The 17,874-nt window shown below is 46.4% G+C and overlaps 1 protein-coding gene across 3 annotated transcripts in view; it reads left to right on the top strand.

The window, feature by feature from the left end:
• The first annotated feature begins 3,223 nt into the window (after window positions 1–3,223).
• LOC136582855 (transmembrane protein 272-like) overlaps window positions 3,224–17,874 on the top strand; it is a 90,758-nt gene continuing 76,107 nt past the window's right edge. For 2 of the 3 annotated variants that reach the window (XM_066584126.1, XM_066584124.1), the window contains exons 1-3: window positions 3,224–3,283; window positions 9,786–9,821; window positions 15,943–16,002. In XM_066584126.1, the coding sequence (XP_066440223.1) occupies window positions 9,800–9,821; window positions 15,943–16,002 (82 nt within the window). In that variant the 5' untranslated portion in view covers window positions 3,224–3,283; window positions 9,786–9,799. Of the gene's footprint in view, window positions 3,284–9,785; window positions 9,822–15,942; window positions 16,003–17,874 lie in introns of those variants that run through there. The other variant, XM_066584125.1, reaches the window with a different exon arrangement.

The raw sequence follows: 17,874 nt of genomic DNA, 5'->3' as shown, positions 1-17,874 counted from the left end.
CTCTGGACACACAAAATTATAGTCCTTGGGCCATGCTGCAGCTAACACAGTTCCAGTCCAATATTTCCTTAAGGCCTTATTTATACGAGCATGTATACGCAGCTATTTTAGCGGCGCCCAAAAATCGCAACCATGTGGAGCAATGGATTCCAATGTATTCATTCACATGAGCGATTTTCGGCCACGTAAAAAAATAAATAAATATTGCACTGTCAAAGTTAGAACATCGACGATTTTATACGGTGCGTGAAAAGATAGGTCATTCCCTATCTTTTGCCCAGATGCGCTGGAGGCTCCTATAAAGTGAGGGGGAGGCAATTTATCTGCGTCTAACGCCAGGAAAAGGTGGCAGCATTAGCAGTCATTACAAGGATTTCTGCCGACCAAGGGATTTACACACAGCAACATATTTTTTCAGCAATGTCAATGGACCAGAAAACGCTAATTAAGCTTGGGACTCTATCACAGCTATTCTTAACTCACGCAATTTGTAGCCGCGAACCAAACGTAAAAATGCATACGCTCATGTGAATGAGCCCTAAGACATACATAATGATGTCATCCAAAATCATGTTATCGGCCTCAAATAAATAAAATGATGTGGCAGTTGAAGAAGAGGAAAGCCGGTTAGTAGACAACCAGACTCCCCATAGAGAAGGCAGAGAATAATTATTATTGTCACTACCTTCCTGAACACTGTATACACAGTGCTATGCATATAGTTAAGCAATCAGTGATAAAGCTTATTGCTTCAGTTCCAGTGATGCAGTGACTATATTTCCTACAGTAACAGGAAAAATCAGCAATAAAAGAAATATTGTAAAGATAAAATTACCCTAAAAGTCCTTTATGATGCTGTGTGTGGCACAATGTGTAAATTAAATGCACAACTAAGTAAAGACTAAACAAAAGGGAAAAAAAAGAAAGCTACCTCTAGCTAAACCACAGCTTCTAGCCATACCCTTGACAACCCAAAACAATTAATTCATTGTACTGTATAACAATGACTATAAAGGAAAAAGGGACATAATTTATAGACATATTTTAGTGGAACTTTGTGACTTTTCAACAATGTGAAGAACAGACACCTATTTCCTTTTTTTAACATCTTCGCCAATAGCACAAAATAATGAATACAGTGTAAGAATGACATTCAAATAAGGCCCATGCATTCTGAAAAAAAAATGCAAAATTATTTAAATACCTAAACGAGGAAAAAACTTTGCGGTTTTCAAAGAAAAAACAAGCAAACAAATGATGCCTAGTCCTAGACTGGGGGATAGGTAGGGAGAATGGACTGGTCTTAAACTAACTAAGGCCTCATGTCCACGGGGAAAATCACGCCCGCTACGGATTCTCCATGGAGAATCAGTAGCGAGTCCCTCCTGCCCCGCGGACATGAGGCATTAAAATAACAATTACTCACCTCTCCGCACGCTCCGGATCTTCCCTTCTTCGCGGCTTGATCTTCTTTCTTCGGCCCGGCGGATGTGCTCGGCACGCCGGCTGCGTGCCGCGCACATGCGCCGGGCATATCCGCCCGGCCGAAGAAAGAAGATCCGCCCGCGAAGGAAGGAAAATCTGCATCGCCCGGAGCAGGTGAGTGTAATTCAGGCACGGGAGACCCGCACTAAAATGGAGCATGTCCATTTTTTTTCATGCTCGATGATTTTTTAAATTCACTTTTATTGACCATCCGCGGGTATTTATCTGCTCGTGGGTGGTGAATGCATTCCTATGGGTCCGCGGATCCGCGTGCGGGTGAAAAGTTAAAATCCGCTGCGGATTTTAATTCTTCTTTTGCCAGTGGACATGAGGCCTAAGCAAAAAGCCAGAAGGACTTTACTAAAGAATCAAGTATGTTGGTGCTGATTTACTATTGAAAATTCAACTGTTTTCTGGAGAAAAATGCCAGAAAACTGTCAAAAATGCTTTGCACCATATTTAACATGTGTTTTAAACATTTTCTGACACTTTTTTTCGCTGTATGTGACTAATGTGCATTCATTGATAGAAAAGGAGATGTGGCGACACAGTACTGTTGGATCTTGTCTCCACCAGGAGTTTGGGTGGAGACTTAGTGATGGACTGTATCCCCCCTGTTTATGCCCCAAAGCTCCTGATTGGCTGGCTGGAGGGTTAGGCTTAGGGGTAGGGTTACGCTGACAGCTGTAGCAGAGGGGTGCCTGATGTTTGTCGTGCCAGGAGGATTAGGGTTACTGGTACAGTTAAAGAGTAGCAGTGCCTGAGGTTTGCTCTGGCTGGAGGGTTAGGGTGAGGGTTAGTGTTAGGGGTAGGTATAAGAAGTAAATGTGGCACTACTAGCTGGCTGAGCAGCAGCATCAGTGTGACAGAGTGGCCCGTATGCTGCAGTAGCAGCACCTGTAGCCGGGTGCTGCGGACAGCATTGGAGGGTGACAGCGCTAGCATTGGGGAAGGGACCGCAGCCTCTGAGTGTAGTTGTCCACGGGGGACACCCTGGCACTGGAGTGGCCGCCCGTGACACTCACACTGTACGCAAGTGGCAAGCGGAAATGCTTGTCTTGCCGTGGACACTGACAGCAGGGGAGAAGGGAGCGCCCTGCACACGGACATCAGCCTGAAGGGGAAATTATGGGAGAGCAACAGAGAAAGTTCATGGCACAGCATCAGCCAGTCAGGAGCATTCCCTAAGTCCACCAGGACAAACCCTTATCTCCACCCATAGTTCCGGTGGAGACAAGATGCACCAGTACCATGCGACACTACGCACCAAAAATTGTACAATGACTAAGGTGTTATAAAAATAGACTAGATATACTTAAAATTTAGTTATAATCCGGCGGAGCCACTATGATAAATCTGACATTTTAAAACTGACTAGTCTACGTTTGCACTGTCCAATTATTATTAGACAGTATTAGTAAATCTGACACACTGTCTTGTGTTGCTCAAATGGCTCACAGTAGTATTTGCAATCACAAGTTCCCCTACTTTGACAAAAACATTTAACACTGGTGTTTATCAATGATTGAGTGAAAATTGTATCCTTCCGATGCTATTTAGTTTATTGAAAAGTAATGTACTATCTGTGATGAAGATTTGATCCCATTTTAAGTTAAACTTTTTTTCTGATGCAGATTTCAGGAATTCTCCGCCTGTACCTTTAGGGCTGTTTGTAAATGCATCCTTAATCCGGTACCTGCCAGGGTCTCTAGGCTACAAGTTGCTTGCTCTGTGAATTCCTTGATCACACTCAAAGGCGTCATCTGATTTCTTGAACTTGTGGAAAGGAGAAGTTCAGGTAAGCAGTGTGGTTGTTGCTTGGATGTGAAATGCATTGCTACTAATGTGGAATACCTCAATAATACGGCATCTGAACATGCAACACTTTGTTTTTGCTCCTGAGTTCTGTATATGTGAGATAAAACATCTTTGTACCTCTACATGGAGTCAGAGACATACAGCATAGCTCTGTAATCAGCTATGAATGTTGTTTTGCAGCTCTGTACAACTCAAAATAAGGCTTTGTGCATGAACACATAGTTTGAATTGAATACTTTTTATTAACTAAAAATACAGTATAGAATAGTACTTTTTGTAAAAACAAATATAGTACTTGTGGCCAAAAAATGTTTGTAATTAGAGATGAGCGAGCGTACTCGTCCGAGCTTGATACTCGTTCGAGTATTAGGGTGTTCGAGATGCTCGTTACTAGAGGCGAGCACCACGCGATGTTCGAGTTACTTTCACCTTCATCTCTGAGACGTTAGCACGCTTTTCTGGCCAATAGAAAGACAGGGAAGGCATTACAACTTCCCCCTGCAACGTTCAAGCCCTATACCACCCCCCTGCAGTGAGTGGCTGGCGAGATCAGGTGTCACCCGAGTATATAAATCGGCCCTTCCTGCGGCTCGCCACAGATGCATTCTGACAGAGATCAGGGAAAGTGCTGCTGATGCCGGAGCTGCTATAGGGAGAGTGTTAGGATTGATTTTAGGCTTCAAGAACCCCAACGGTCCTTCTTAGGGCCACATCTGACCGTGTGCAGTACTGTTGAGGCTGCTTTTTGCAGTGTTGCACATTTTTTTTTTTTTTTTGTATATCGGCCATGCAGAGCATTGCGTCCTGCAGACATTTTACATAGTCCACGGCCAGTAGTGGTGGTGAGGCAGGGACAGTGAAAGACATATCCAGTCTATATAGGCAGTGGGCTTTTCCAAAAAAATTTGGGAAAAAATCTATTTGGGCTGCCTGTGACCGTCCTGACTGTACTGCGTCTCTGCTGGGGGTAGTTGTCCTAATTCATACGCAGCCAGCTAAGTGTTACAGCAGGCTTGCGCAAAATTCTTTCCTGCCTCTGCCTTGCCTCTTACATCACCGCTGTCATCCTGTCCAGAGTGAAACAGTCTGCAGTAATTTTACATAGTCCACGGCCAGTAGTGGTGGTGAGGCAGGGACAGTGAAAGACATATCCAGTCTATATAGGCAGTGGGCTTTTCCAAAAAAATGTGGGAAAAAAAATCTATTTGGGCTGCCTGAGACCGTCCTGACTGTACTGCATCTCTGCTGGGGGTAGTTGTCCTAATTCATACGTAGCCAGCTAAGTGTTACAGCAGGCTTGCGCAAAATTCTTTCCTGCCTCTGCTGTGCGTTCCGTAAGCGAAGTCAGCCTCCAACCACAGGCCAATAAGCGGCTCATTTAATTACAGCGTTCTGTTTCTGCACTACTGGTAATACAGCATGCTGAGGGGTAGGGGTAGGCCTAGAGGACGTGGACGCCGGCGAGGACGCGGAGGCCCAAGTCAGGGTGTGGGCACAGGCCGAGCTCCTGATCCAGGTGTATCGCAGCCGACTGCTGTGGGATTAGGAGAGAGGCACGTTTCTGGCGTCCCCACATTCATCTCACAATTAATTTGTCCACGCGGTAGACCTTTATTAGATAATAAGCAGTGTGAGCAGGTCCTGTCGTGGATGGCAGAAAGTGCATCCAGCAATCTATCGACCACCCAGAATTCTGCGCCGTCCACTGCTGCAACTCTGAATCCTCTGGCTGCTGCTCCTCCTTCCTCCCAGCCTCCTCACTCCATTACAATGACACATTCTGAGGAGCAGGCAGACTCCCAGGAACTGTTCTTGGGCCCCTGCCCAGAATCCTCTCCCACTGGAGGAGTTTGTCGTGACCGATGCCCAACCTTTTGAAAGTTCCCGGGGTCCGGGGGATGAGGCTGGGGACTTCCGGCAACTGTCTCAAGAGCTTTCAGTGGGTGAGGAGGACGATGACGATGAGCCACAGTTGTCTATCACTCAGGTAGTAGTAATTGGAGTAAGTCCGAGGGAGGAGCGCACAGAGGATTCGGAGGAAGAGCAGCAGGACGATGAGGTGACTGACCCCACCTGGTTTGCTACGCCTACTGAAGACAGGTCTTCAGAGGGGGAGGCAAGTGCAGCAGCAGGGCAGATTGGAAGAGGCAGTGTGGTGGCCAGGGGTAGAGGCAGGGCCAGACCGAATAATCCACCAACTGTTTCCCAAAGCGCCCCCTCGCGCCATGCCACCCTGCAGAGGCCGAGGTGCTCAAAGGTCTGGCAGTTTTTCACTGAGAGTGCAGACGACCGACAAACAGTGGTGTGCAACCTTTGTCGCGCCAAGATCAGCCGGGGAGCCACCACCACCAGCATGCGCAGACATATGATGGCCAAGCACCCCACAAGGTGGGACGAAGGCCGTTCACCGCCTCCGGTTTGCACTGCTGCTTCTCCCCCTGTGCCCCAACCTACCACTGAGATCCAACCCCCCTCTCAGGACACAGGCACTACCGTCTCCTGGCCTGCACCCACACCCTCAACTCCGCTGACCTCGGCCCCATCCACCAATGTCTCTCAGCGCACCGTCCAGCCGTTGCTAGCGCAAGTGTTGGAGCGCAAGCACAAGTACGCCGCCACGCACCCGCACGCTCAAGCGTTAAACGTGCACATAGCCAAATTTATCAGCCTGGAGATGCTGCCGTATAGGGTTGTGGAAACGGAGGCTTTCAAAGGTATGATGGCGGCGGTGGCCCCGTGCTACTCAGTTCCCAGTCGCCACTACTTTTCCCGATGTGCCGTCCCAGCCCTGCACGACCACGTCTCCCGCAACACTGTACGCGCCCTCACCAACGCGGTTACTGCCAAGGTCCACTAAACAACGGACACGTGGACAAGCACAGGCGGGCAGGGCCACTATATCTCCCTGACAGCACATTGGGTGAATTTAGTGGAGCCTGGGACCGCTCACGTCCTACCCACCCCCAGAATTGTGGGCCCCAGCTCGGTGGTGGTATCTGCGGCGGTGTATGCTTCCTCCACTAAACCACCCTCCTCCTCCTCCTCCAACGCAACCTCTGTCTCGCAATCAAGATGTGTCAGCAGCAGCATGTCGCCAGCAGTCGGTGTCGCGCGGCACGGCAGCACAGCGGTGGGCAAGCGTCAGCAGGCCATGCTGAAACTACTCAGCTTAGGAGAGAAGAAGCACACGGCCCACGAACTGCTGCAGGGTCTGACAGAGCAGACCGACCGCTGGCTTGCGCCGTTGAGCCTCCAACCGGGCATGGTCGTGTGTGACAACGGCCGTAACCTGGTGGCGGCTCCGCAGCTCGGCGGCCTCACGCATGTGCCATGCCTGGCCCACGTCTTTAATTTGGTGGTTCAGCACTTTCTGAAAAGCTACCCGCGCTTGTCAGACCTGCTCGGAAAGGTGTGCCAGCTCTGCGCACATTTCCGCAAGTCCCACACGGACGCTGCCACCCTGCGCACCCTGCAACATCGGTTTCATCTGCCCGTGCACCGACTGCTGTGCGACGTGCCCACACGGTGGAACTCTACGCTCCACATGTTGGCCAGGCTCTATGAGCAGCGTAAAGCTATAGTGGAATACCAACTCCAACATGGGCGGCGCAGTGGGAGTCAGCCTCCTCAATTATTTACAGAAGTGTGGGCCTGGTTGGCAGACATCTGCCAGGTCCTTGGAAACTTTGAGGAGTCTACCCAGATGGTGAGCGGCGATGCTGCAATCATTAGCGTCACCATTCCTCTGCTATGCCTCTTGAGAAGTTCCCTGCAAAGCATAAAGGCAGACGCTTTGCGCTCGGAAACAGAGGCGGGGAAGACAGTATGTCGCTGGATAGTCAGAGCACCCTCATGTCTATATCTCAGCGCGTTGAGGAGGAGGAGCATGAGGAGGATGAGGAGGAGGGGGAAGAGACAGCTTGGCCCACTGCTGAGGGTACCCATGCTGCTTGCCTGTCATCCTTTCAGCGTGTATGGAGGAGGAGGAGGATCCTGAAAGTGATCTTCCTAGTGAGGACAGCCATGTGTTGCATACAGGTACCCTGGCACACATGGCTGACTTCATGTTAGGATGCCTTTCTCGTGACCCTCGCGTTACACGCATTCTGGCCACTACGGATTACTGGGTGTACACACTACTCGACCCACAGTATAAGGAGAACCTTTCCCCTCTCATACCCGAAGAGGAAAGGGGTTCGAGAGTAATGCTATACCACAGGACCCTGGCGGACAAACTGATGGTAAAATTCCCATCCGAAGGCGCAGTTCCGAGGGCCAGGTAGCAGGGGAGGCGCGGAGATAAGGCAGCATGTACAGCACAGGCAGGGGAACACTCTCTAAGGCCTTTGACAGCTTTCTGGCTCCCCAGCAAGACTGTGTCACCGCTCCCTAGTCAAGGCTGAGTCGGCGGGAGCACTGTAAAAGGATGGTGAGGGAGTACGTAGCCGATCGCACGACCGTCCTCCGTGACGCCTCTGCCCCCTACAACTACTGGGTGTCGAAGCTGGACACGTGGCCTGAACTCGCGCTGTATGCCCTGGAGGTGCTTGCTTGTCCTGCGGCTAGCGTCTTGTCAGAGAGGGTGTTTAGTGCGGCTGGGGGAATCATCACAGATCAGCGTACCCACCTGTCAACCGACAGTGCCGACAGGCTTACACTCATCAAGATGAACAAAGCCTGGATTTCCCCAGACTTCTCTTCTCCACCAGCGGACAGCAGCGATACCTAAACAATACGTAGGCTGCACCCGCGGATGGAAACATTGTTCTCTATCACCATCAAAAACGTGGACGTTTTAGCTTCATCAATCTGTGTATAATATTCATCCTCCTCCTCCTGAAACCTGACGTAATCATGCCGAACGGGCAATTTTTCTTAGGCCCACAAGGCTCAGTCATATAATTTTTGTAAACAATTTTTATACGTTTCAATGCTCATTAAAGCGTTGAAACTTGCACCTGAACCAATTTTTATTTTAACTGGACTGCCTCCAGGCCTAGTTACAAATTAAGCCACATTAACCAAAGCGATTAATGGGTTTCACCTGCCCTCTTGGTTGGGCATGGGCAATTTTTCTGACGTACATTAGTACTGTTGGTACACCAATTTTTTGGGGCCCTCGCCTACAGTGTAATCCAATAAATTTTTTGCCCACCTGCATTAAAGCTGACGTTACATCAGCTGTGCTGGGCACTGCAATGGGATATATTTATGTACCGTCGGTGGGTTCCAGGGAGCCACCCATGCTGTCGGTCCACACGGAGTTGTAACTGCATGTGTCCACTTCTAAAGAACCCCAGTCTGACTGGGGCATGCAGTGTGGGCCGAAGCCCACCTGCATTAAATATGACATTACCTCAGCTGTGCTGGGCAATGCAATGGGATTTATTTATGTACCGCCTGTGGCTTCCTGGGACCCTCCCATGCTGTCGGTCCACAGGGACTTCACAATAGGGAGTTGTACCTGCCTGTGTCTATGAATTAAAAACCCCGGTCAGGTTGGGGCATGCAGTGTGGGCCGAAGCCCACCTGCATTTAATCTGACGTTAGCTCTGCTGTCCAGGGCACTGCAATGGGATACATTTATGTACAGCCGGTGGGTTCCAGGGAGACACCCATGCTGTGGGTGCACACGGAATTCCCATTGCGGAGTTGTACCTGCCTGTGACTATTTATAAAAAAACGCGGTCTGACTGGGGCATGCAGACACCTTGACAGAATGAATAGTGTGTGGCACATAGGTTCCCCATTGCTATGCCCACGTGTGCAGCTCCTGATGACGGTGGCACAGGATTATATTTCTCATTGCTTCTGTACAGCATTGTGGGCTATCGCCCCGCCCCTTTTAAAGAGGGTCGCTGCCTAGCCGTGCCAACCCTCTGCAGTGTGTGCCTGCGGTTCCTCCTCATGGCAGACGCACTTCTAAATAGACATGAGGGTGGTGTGGCATGAGTGCAGCTGAAGGCTGCGCAGGGACACTTTGGTGTGCGCTGTGGACACTGGGTCGTGCGGGGGGGGGGGGGGGGTTGGGCAGCATGTAACCCAGGAGAAGTGGCAGCGGAGTGTCATGCAGGCAGTGATTGTGCTTTGATGGAGGTAGTGTGGTGCTTATCTAAGGTATGCATTGCTAATGAGGGCTTTTCAGAAGTAAAAATTGTTGGGAGGGGGGGGTGGGGGCACTCTTGCCGCTATTGTGGCTTAATAGTGGGACCTGGGAACTTGAGATGCAGCCCAACATGTAGCCCCTCGCCTGCCCTATCTGTTGCTGTGTCGTTCCCATCACTTTCTTGAATTGCCCAGATTTTCACAAATGGAAACCTTAGCGAGCATCGGCGATATAGAAAAATGCTCGGGTCGCCCATTGACTTCAATGGGGTTCGTTACTCGAAACGAACCCTCGAGCATCGCGAAAATTTCGTCCGAGTACCCGAGCATTTTGGTGCTTGCTCATCTCTATTTGTAATACATTTTTTGTCTTTCAGGGGATTCCATAATCATGGGACTGACATTTATTAGAGGTAAGGACCATACATTGTATAATTTAATTCATTACAGTTTTTTTTTTAATTTAGTTATTTCAATTCATCTTGAAATGTGCATCATTCTAAAATACTGGTCAATACAATGAAGGGGAGGAGAAAAAGTTGATTTGCTACTAAAGCATTTTTCAGCTCAATGGTCAATCAATACAGTATACTTGAGCCAGTTTAGCTCCCCTAAAACTTCCCACACAGGGGCGAACACGATATCGTGCCATGAAACTCGGCCCAATATCGCGCTCGCTAATATATGATTTACCAGCGAATGCAAGGTGCTTTTCTTTAAAAACATCTCCCATCAGGTAAAGTTGCAATACCCCAGCACTGTTCTGTTTGGAGGAACATGAAAAGTTAGAACATGCCATACATATGACTCCATTCCAAAGAATTTGGTTCATATTTGTACAAGATTTGTGTGTCTCAGAAAGCACAAATCTTGAGTGATTTTTTTGGCCATGTTGAAGCAGCCTTAGGTTGCTATTAGATAAGTGCCGTTCACACTAGTGTAACAGCTCCCTTCCTCACACAGGCACTTTTTACCGCGATTAGCGTGGCTCTCTAAGCGCTGCGCTAACCGCGGTATAACACTCCCGCTGTTTTCAATAGAGCCCAGCAGACAACCATTTAATCGCGGGGCTTTCCAGCATTGCGATTTTCAAATGGAGTCTGTTTTAGTTTTTGCGTTAAGCACACCTCATCAGTGATTGGAGCTGTTAACTCTTTAAATGCCCCAATCGATGTTCAGGGGTCCTGAACGACCCCCCCCCCCCCCCCCCCTGCAATGACATCCATGAAAGTCCATGGCAGAGTGCCTATTAAGCCACGTCTGTGGCATGGCTGGATAGATTGCCTGTCAGATCATGGTATGATGCATTGCTATGGTATTACCTTATACTGCAGAAGCGATCAAACCACCGCAAGTTCATGCCCCCTGTGGGGACTAAACAACAATGTAAAAATCTTTTAAAAGGCTTTATAAATTATTAGCCTGGGTACCGGATACAGAACATGTGCAATACAAAACTTGACATTTTAAGTAAGAAAAGATTATTTTAGAATGTACACATAAATATGTCAAAGGACACCGATGCTGATTATTGCTATGTTAATGTATTAAGTTAAAATAGACAAATTCAATGATCCTTGCATTGATTCTCGAGTCAGGCATTAGTTTGCTCTGTTGCTGCAACTACCCAAGCGGCCGCTATTTTATGTGCGGCTGTTGTCCTTCTGTCCAAGCAGGTCCTTCGCTGGCTTGGCATCTGATATCTAAAACACAAAACCCGTTTCTGTCGTATACAAATCCCCAGTTCTGGTCTGATTTGAGTAAAATTTGGCATTTTTGTTGTCAATAGCAACCAATCATAGCTCACTTTTTATTTGTTATTCTGCTGAGGTAAAATGAAAGCTGCGCAGTCATTGGTTGCTATATATTATACTGCTGAGGTAAAACAAAAGCTGCGTTGTGATTGGGTGCTATGATCAACAGTTTTCAATCCTCAGTGGTGAGATACAATGAAAGCTGCTTTGTGATTGGTTGCTATGGTTAACAATATTTAATCCTCTTAGTGCTGAGGTAAAACGAAAGCTGCTCTGTGATTGGTTGCTATGGGCAACAGTATTTAATCCTCTTAGCGCTGAGGTAAAATGAAAGCTGTTCTGTGATTGGTTGCTATAAGCACCAAAAACTGCGTTTTACTGTTTGTTGATTTACTGTTACACAGCTTTGATAAATGAGGGCCGGTATTCATAAATTTGCTCCATGTCTTCCTGTCTGGGGACAGATCATTTTTGCAAACTGTTATCCACACGGACATCCAAGGCGGAATGACGAAGGACAAAATGGACCAATGATCGGTGGCCTCCGCCTTGATTAGACTGGGGCTAAGAAGTAGTCCTGAAACACAAATTGTCAACGCTCAGGGTGCGTTCACACGAGTGTGTTTTTGTGTGTGCATTTGCAACAATGCACTCCCTATGGTGTGTGCACATGTCCGTACTTTGCAGGTGCAAGATAGGACATGCGTGCACCATAGGGAATACACGCATTGTTTTCAATGGAGCCATGGCTGCTGCTGGCGGCTCCATTGAAAACAATGGTCTGCCACCCCCCTGCATTCTTTTTCAGGGAAGGGCTTTAAATATAAGCTCTTCCCTAAAAAAGAAAAATTTTAGTGTTAAAAATAAATGCAGGCATTCTCTTCAATGGAGCCGCTGCTGCTGCCGGCGGCTCCATTGAAAACAACGGTCTGCTGGCACACCTGAATTGTTTTTTCAGGGTAGAGCTTTACATATAAGCCCTTCCCTGAAAAAGAAACATTTTAGTGCAAAAAAAAAACAAACCAAAAAAAAAATTACCTCTTCGCCGCTGCTGTGACCCCTGCGGGTTTCCTTCATCCCTACTAGTTAAAAGAATTTCCTGCTGCTACATCTGCCACATCTGTGGCAGATTTAGCAGAGGAATTCTTCAATTCTCTACCGCAGCTGTCACACATGTCAAAATTGGTTCCAATAGAAACTACAGGAAGTCTCACAAAAAATGAGCCCTCGCATGACTATGTTACAGAAAAATTAAAAAAGTTATGGCTGTCAAAGTTTTTTTGTTTTTTAAAAGTAGTACAGCAAAAAAAAAAATAAGATATACATTTGGTATTGTAGTAATTGTACCCACAGACTATAGTGATCATGTTATTTTTGCTGCAGTGTATACGCCATAAAAATAAGACCCTCAGAATATGATTTTTATTCCATTTCACTTAGAATCTTTTTTGGTTCATTATATGGTATATTAAATACTACCATTGAAAAATATAACTCGTCCCACAAAAAACAAGTTCTCCGACAGCTGTGTTGATGTGCGTCCTCGAGTCGTAATTGAAACACCTTTTGCCAATTCGCTTTTGGAAAAATCATTAACACCGAGTATAACTTACATGTTGTTCCAGCACTGTGGACATTTACTCAATGTGCTCAAAAAACGGAATAAATGTTTATCTATAATTGTTACTCAGATAACAACTAGACCACATGTTATTAGGGCCTCTTGCACATGGCCGTAGGCATTTTTACTTGCACCCTCCGGCACCATAAAAATGAGGAAACGGGCGCACAAATCTAACGTTTGTGCACCCATTTAGGCTGCCCGTGTCCAGCTCATAAACACTAAGGCCGCAATGCCGGCTCACCTCCTCCCCTTCGGCTGTTTGCAACGGGAGGGGCCAAGACAGGGGCGGAGTTAAGCTCCCACCATTTTTCACCCCTTGTCCGCAGCCAGCAATGGGAGGGGGTGGAACAGGGTGGAGCTTAGCTCTGCCCCTGTCCCCTCCCATTGCATACAGCCAAATGGGAGGAGAGAAGGAGGAGGGAGTTTAGCAGTAATCCTGCTAAACTCCCTCCTACCTCCCTTCTCTGTGACCTGTCATTGGCTCCCATAGGAGTCTATGCAGCCGCTGACGTATTCTGGGCAGAAAGATAGTTCCAGGACTATCTTTCCTGCCCAGCATAAAAGTGCCTGGTGCCTGGCGCTACATCGCGGGAATATGCCTGTGTGATCTGATGAATTGGAATCCAATCCAGTCAATAGCTCGTGTAAATAAGCCCTAGAGCAGTACAAAAATCTAGGTATCTTTAAATGGCTCACTCATTTACCATTTACATGGGACAGTTATCACTTGAACAGACTAAATTGAGCGATAATCGTCCAGTGTAAATGTAAAAACATTGCTTACTGTTTGTTATCGCTGACTTTCATTTAACATGAAAACCATCAAATAGAAGGTGAAGCGCTGAACAAGAAGCCCACGATCCAGCGGTGTTCTCTGCCAGTCTAAATGCTCTGCACGAGCGCTGACGACCTTAGTAAAAGGGACATTACTTTGTCACTTGCTTCCAACTTTACATATTCAAGTTTGTTAAGCCCCCTAACAATAACCTGCAGATACCTCTGCTTGTTTTCAGCTTCCCAGCTTCTTCTTAATTTTATATTCGAGTTTTAGATAATGTAAATTACAAACTTCCTTTAAAGACTTCCTGCAAAAAAAAGATACCACAAAAGTAAAAAAATATATAATTTAGTAATACATCATTTAAAAAGACTAAAAAACAGGTATTCATTTCAACAATATTCAATATTATTCAAGCAGCTGAAATCAAATATGTAATAATTACACATTATATTTTTAAGATGCTATCCTGGGAATCCTTACAATTCTAATTTCTAAGTATACTGGTTATATAACGAAAATGAATACCTGCTCATAAAGTGCCTGTGCCAACCAGTCCTGCAGGGAGTTATATGACACAATATAGTATATAGAGGAAATACTTCTTGTTCAAGTATCTCAGTCCTTTCCGCTTGAATCCCCAATGCACATTTCCCATGTCCACTTCTTCAGGGGGCGCACCTGAGGAAGTAGATACGTGAAACTCATGCCTGGAATTCAAGCAGCAAGGACTGTTTTGTCCTGTGAAACATGAAGAAGTATTTCGTCTATATACTATATTGTGTCATATAACTATGTAGGGCTGGTTGGCACATGCACTTTATGAGCAGGTAGTAATTTATATGTGAGAATTTAATAACCAGCGTATAATTTGTTTTGAAATTGGTGTTATAAGGATTTCCGGAATTCTATGATGCAATGATATCTTGACAATGTTATGTATGATTCAGAGGCGTAACTTGAAGCTCCCGGGCCCCAATGCAAAACCTGTAACAGGGCCCCCATTTATTATGCTTTATTCATTCTACTAAGCTTACTATATGGAGTAGAGAGGCCTTATAGGCCCCTTAAGGCTTCGGGGCCCAGGTGCAACCGCATCCCCAATAGTTACGCCCCTGATTATATATTTGGTCTAAACTGCTTGTATAATATTGAATACTCCTCATAACTCTTTGTTGTTGCATTTGCAACTGTGTAGATCATAACTTATCTATTCGGTATGACATGTTTAACTTACTTGCCAAGTTGACAGTACTTTCATGTTGAGTTACTTATTTAGCTTCTTCTAAAAGCAGTAGAATAAAATAAAGTAATGTTAAATATAATATTAATTTATAGGCTTCTTCACATGAGCGTATGGATTTTTACTGCCACCCACACGTGCCATAAAATCGTGTGAATGCAGCGATCAAGTCCCGAGTCCATTCATACTGCCGGGTGCGACATATTAGCGAAATAATATGCCGCAGCCCGGAAATCCTTCGCTCTGCATTAATCCTCAGAATGACTTCAAATGCCTAAATAGAGGCACTTCTTACCTTTTCCCTGCGTCGGACACTGCTAAACTACCTCCCACTCCCTATTTTTCCAGCTCCCATAGGAGTCTATGGGAGCTGCTAGCATATACCAGTCGAAAGATAGAACCAAAACTATCTTTTCCGGCCATGTATGTTCTATTTTTCCACTCTGGGCGATTGTTTTCGGCGCAAAATCGCCCATTTGAATGAATGCATTGGAATCCAATGTCTCAGATGGTCGTGTTTTTCGTCCGGGCGTGAAAACGCAGAAACATAGCTCATGTGAATAAAGCCGATGAATGAGGACAATCCAAGACAAGGCTCTATGCATTGATGATTGCTTTACAGGACACCTTATGTCAGTTAAGGGCGTTTCACACCTGCATCTGGGGTTTCACTTTCCTGCACCATTCAGCGAGCAGGAAAGGAGAATCCCCATGACCGAATGGCTCCTTCTCAGGACGGAACTGTACAGCACCAAACGGACCCCACTGACTATAATGGAGCCCATTTAATTTCCGCTCAGCTGCCCGGCCTTTACCCAAAAGAAAAAGCGCTGCATGCAGTGCTTTTACTTCCGGTATTTTGAGCCAGATGTGCGGTGGAAGCTTCAACCTCCAGAGGTTTCAACGCAGATGTGCAACCGGTCTTATGTGTAGAGCTGAGTCAATTTGTCACCCAATTTATGTGAGGCCAATTTTCAAATGGTTCGATGTCCATATTTCTCCTGTTGTATTACTCTTTAGAGACAAAGCAAAATGAGCATCAGACAAGACTTTAGAGATCTCTAGTAATGCGTATATCTACTGAAATATGCACTGTTTGCTTATGAAGAAAGTCACATTATTTTTTTCTTTTAAGGAGTTCAGATGTTTGTTTTGCTGCTGTTTTCTGGTATAAGCATTGTGATGATTACGATAGGTAAGGTATGAAACACTTTATCATTATTTATAACTGTGCTTAACAGTGTGGGATAATTGCTCTGTGTGAAGGAGGGAAGGGAGTTATTATTTGTATAGCGACAACTTATTCTTCAGCGCTTTTGGTGTATTCCAGCTGCAAGATAGAACCAGAACTATCTTTCCCAGCCGTACGTAAAAGTGCTCGCCGGGGCCGGCAGTATATGTGCTATTTTTCCACGCTGGGCAATTGTTCGCGGCGCAAAATCGCCCATGTGAACGAATGCATTGGAATGCAATACCTCAGATGGTTGCAATATTCGGACAGGCATAAAAAAGGTGGCTACATTGCTGCGAAAAAACATCAGTGTTAATAAAGCCTTACAAAGCGTCTTCCATAGATCACCCAAGGATTCTCTGCGATCAAAAAGGAGCCCTGCAACACAAAACCCACCAGCCCACAAAAAATATTGCTTCCCCCCTCCCCTATATAGGTATTAGTGTTTCTTGACACCACCGGAAGCTAGGGGTTTGACAGGAGGAAAGCCCCTGTCACACCCCCAGCTCCCGATTGGCTCAAGGCTGTAAGGTTCTTTCTTTTTTTTTTTTACCGGTCGCCTCCAGCCTCCTGTCAGCCCCGTAGCACTCCCACTCCCTGTGTGTCCAGACCCCGCCGCTCCTTCATTGTCCGTCGCTGCCCTCCAGCCTCCCTCCCTTAGTGACAATCAGGCCCGCAGGTCCCTACACTCCCTCTGTGTCGTCGCACGCTGCTGTGTGAAGGGTGACCGAAGGGGAAGCGGCTCTGCCACAGTTTCCGGCGCTGGCCTCCACGCTCCATGTCCCCTCCCTCTGTTACTCACAGTCAGCTATCGCTGTCCTGCTGCTGATGCCGCCGCTACTCCAACAAAATCCGGCACAATCGCTGCTGAGTGCAGGGCTCCCGACGGAGAATCGGCTCTGCCACCACCGCCACTCACTTTCTGTCCCTCAACGCTGCATAATGCTGGCAGGTGGCTGGGAAAGCTGCAGAGCCACTGTGCCACTGCTCCCTCACTGTCCGGGTACGCAGCACACTCCAACGTCAGCTAAGGCGCTGTTAGTGAGCGGCAGGACCTGACAGGGGGGAGTGGCCACGGTGTCAACAAGACTGTATCTTGTCACCACCCACACTGCTGGTGGCGTCAAGATACACTAATACCCCCTATATGTTGGTAAAATAGCAGCACACCACAGTGAATATTGCTTTATTTAGTCTCAACTCTTGTATTACCCATGGTACAACAATTCTGGACTATCTTTTCTTAGAACATTGCATTGTTCATTCCCCTGTTAATGCTCCAGAAAATGTATTAATAACTTGCGAAATGCCTGTTGAGATGATGAATGGTAACACCCAGTTGTCAATTAGGCCTGGACTGCACAAAGACTTTTTGTAGCACTACTGATTGATTTTAGCTATTGGACGACAGCTGATCAATGCACAGTGTTGTATTGTAGTTATATAGATAAAATCAGCTTATTGCATAAGAAATGGTACCCAAATAGGCCAGGCCTTATTCATATATTTCCATTAGGAATAACAGAGGAAAGACACAATACAGAGCAGATGCTCTAGAATTATTTTACAAAATTTTAAGTGGAATGAAACAAAAAAAAAATACAATTGTGCCATTGTTATCTTGGGGTTTGTTTTTATGGCATTCATAGTGCTGGCAGTAAAAATAATGTGCAGTTTATTCGGCTGGTGGCAATAAAGAAGTTATATATTTTTAACGTTTTATCACTTAAGAGTAAAAATCATTTTAATTGCTTTCTGTTGCTATATTTTGAAACTCATACTTTTTTTCTTATTTTTCCATCAATGAGGTTGTTTAAGGGATTGCTTTTTGTGGGG

The sequence above is a fragment of the Eleutherodactylus coqui genome, chromosome 11, assembly GCF_035609145.1.
Source record: "Eleutherodactylus coqui strain aEleCoq1 chromosome 11, aEleCoq1.hap1, whole genome shotgun sequence".
Taxonomy (NCBI): Eukaryota; Metazoa; Chordata; class Amphibia; order Anura; family Eleutherodactylidae; genus Eleutherodactylus; species Eleutherodactylus coqui.
Note: the sequence above shows the minus strand (reverse complement) of the source record. Positions and strands in the feature narration are given on the sequence as shown.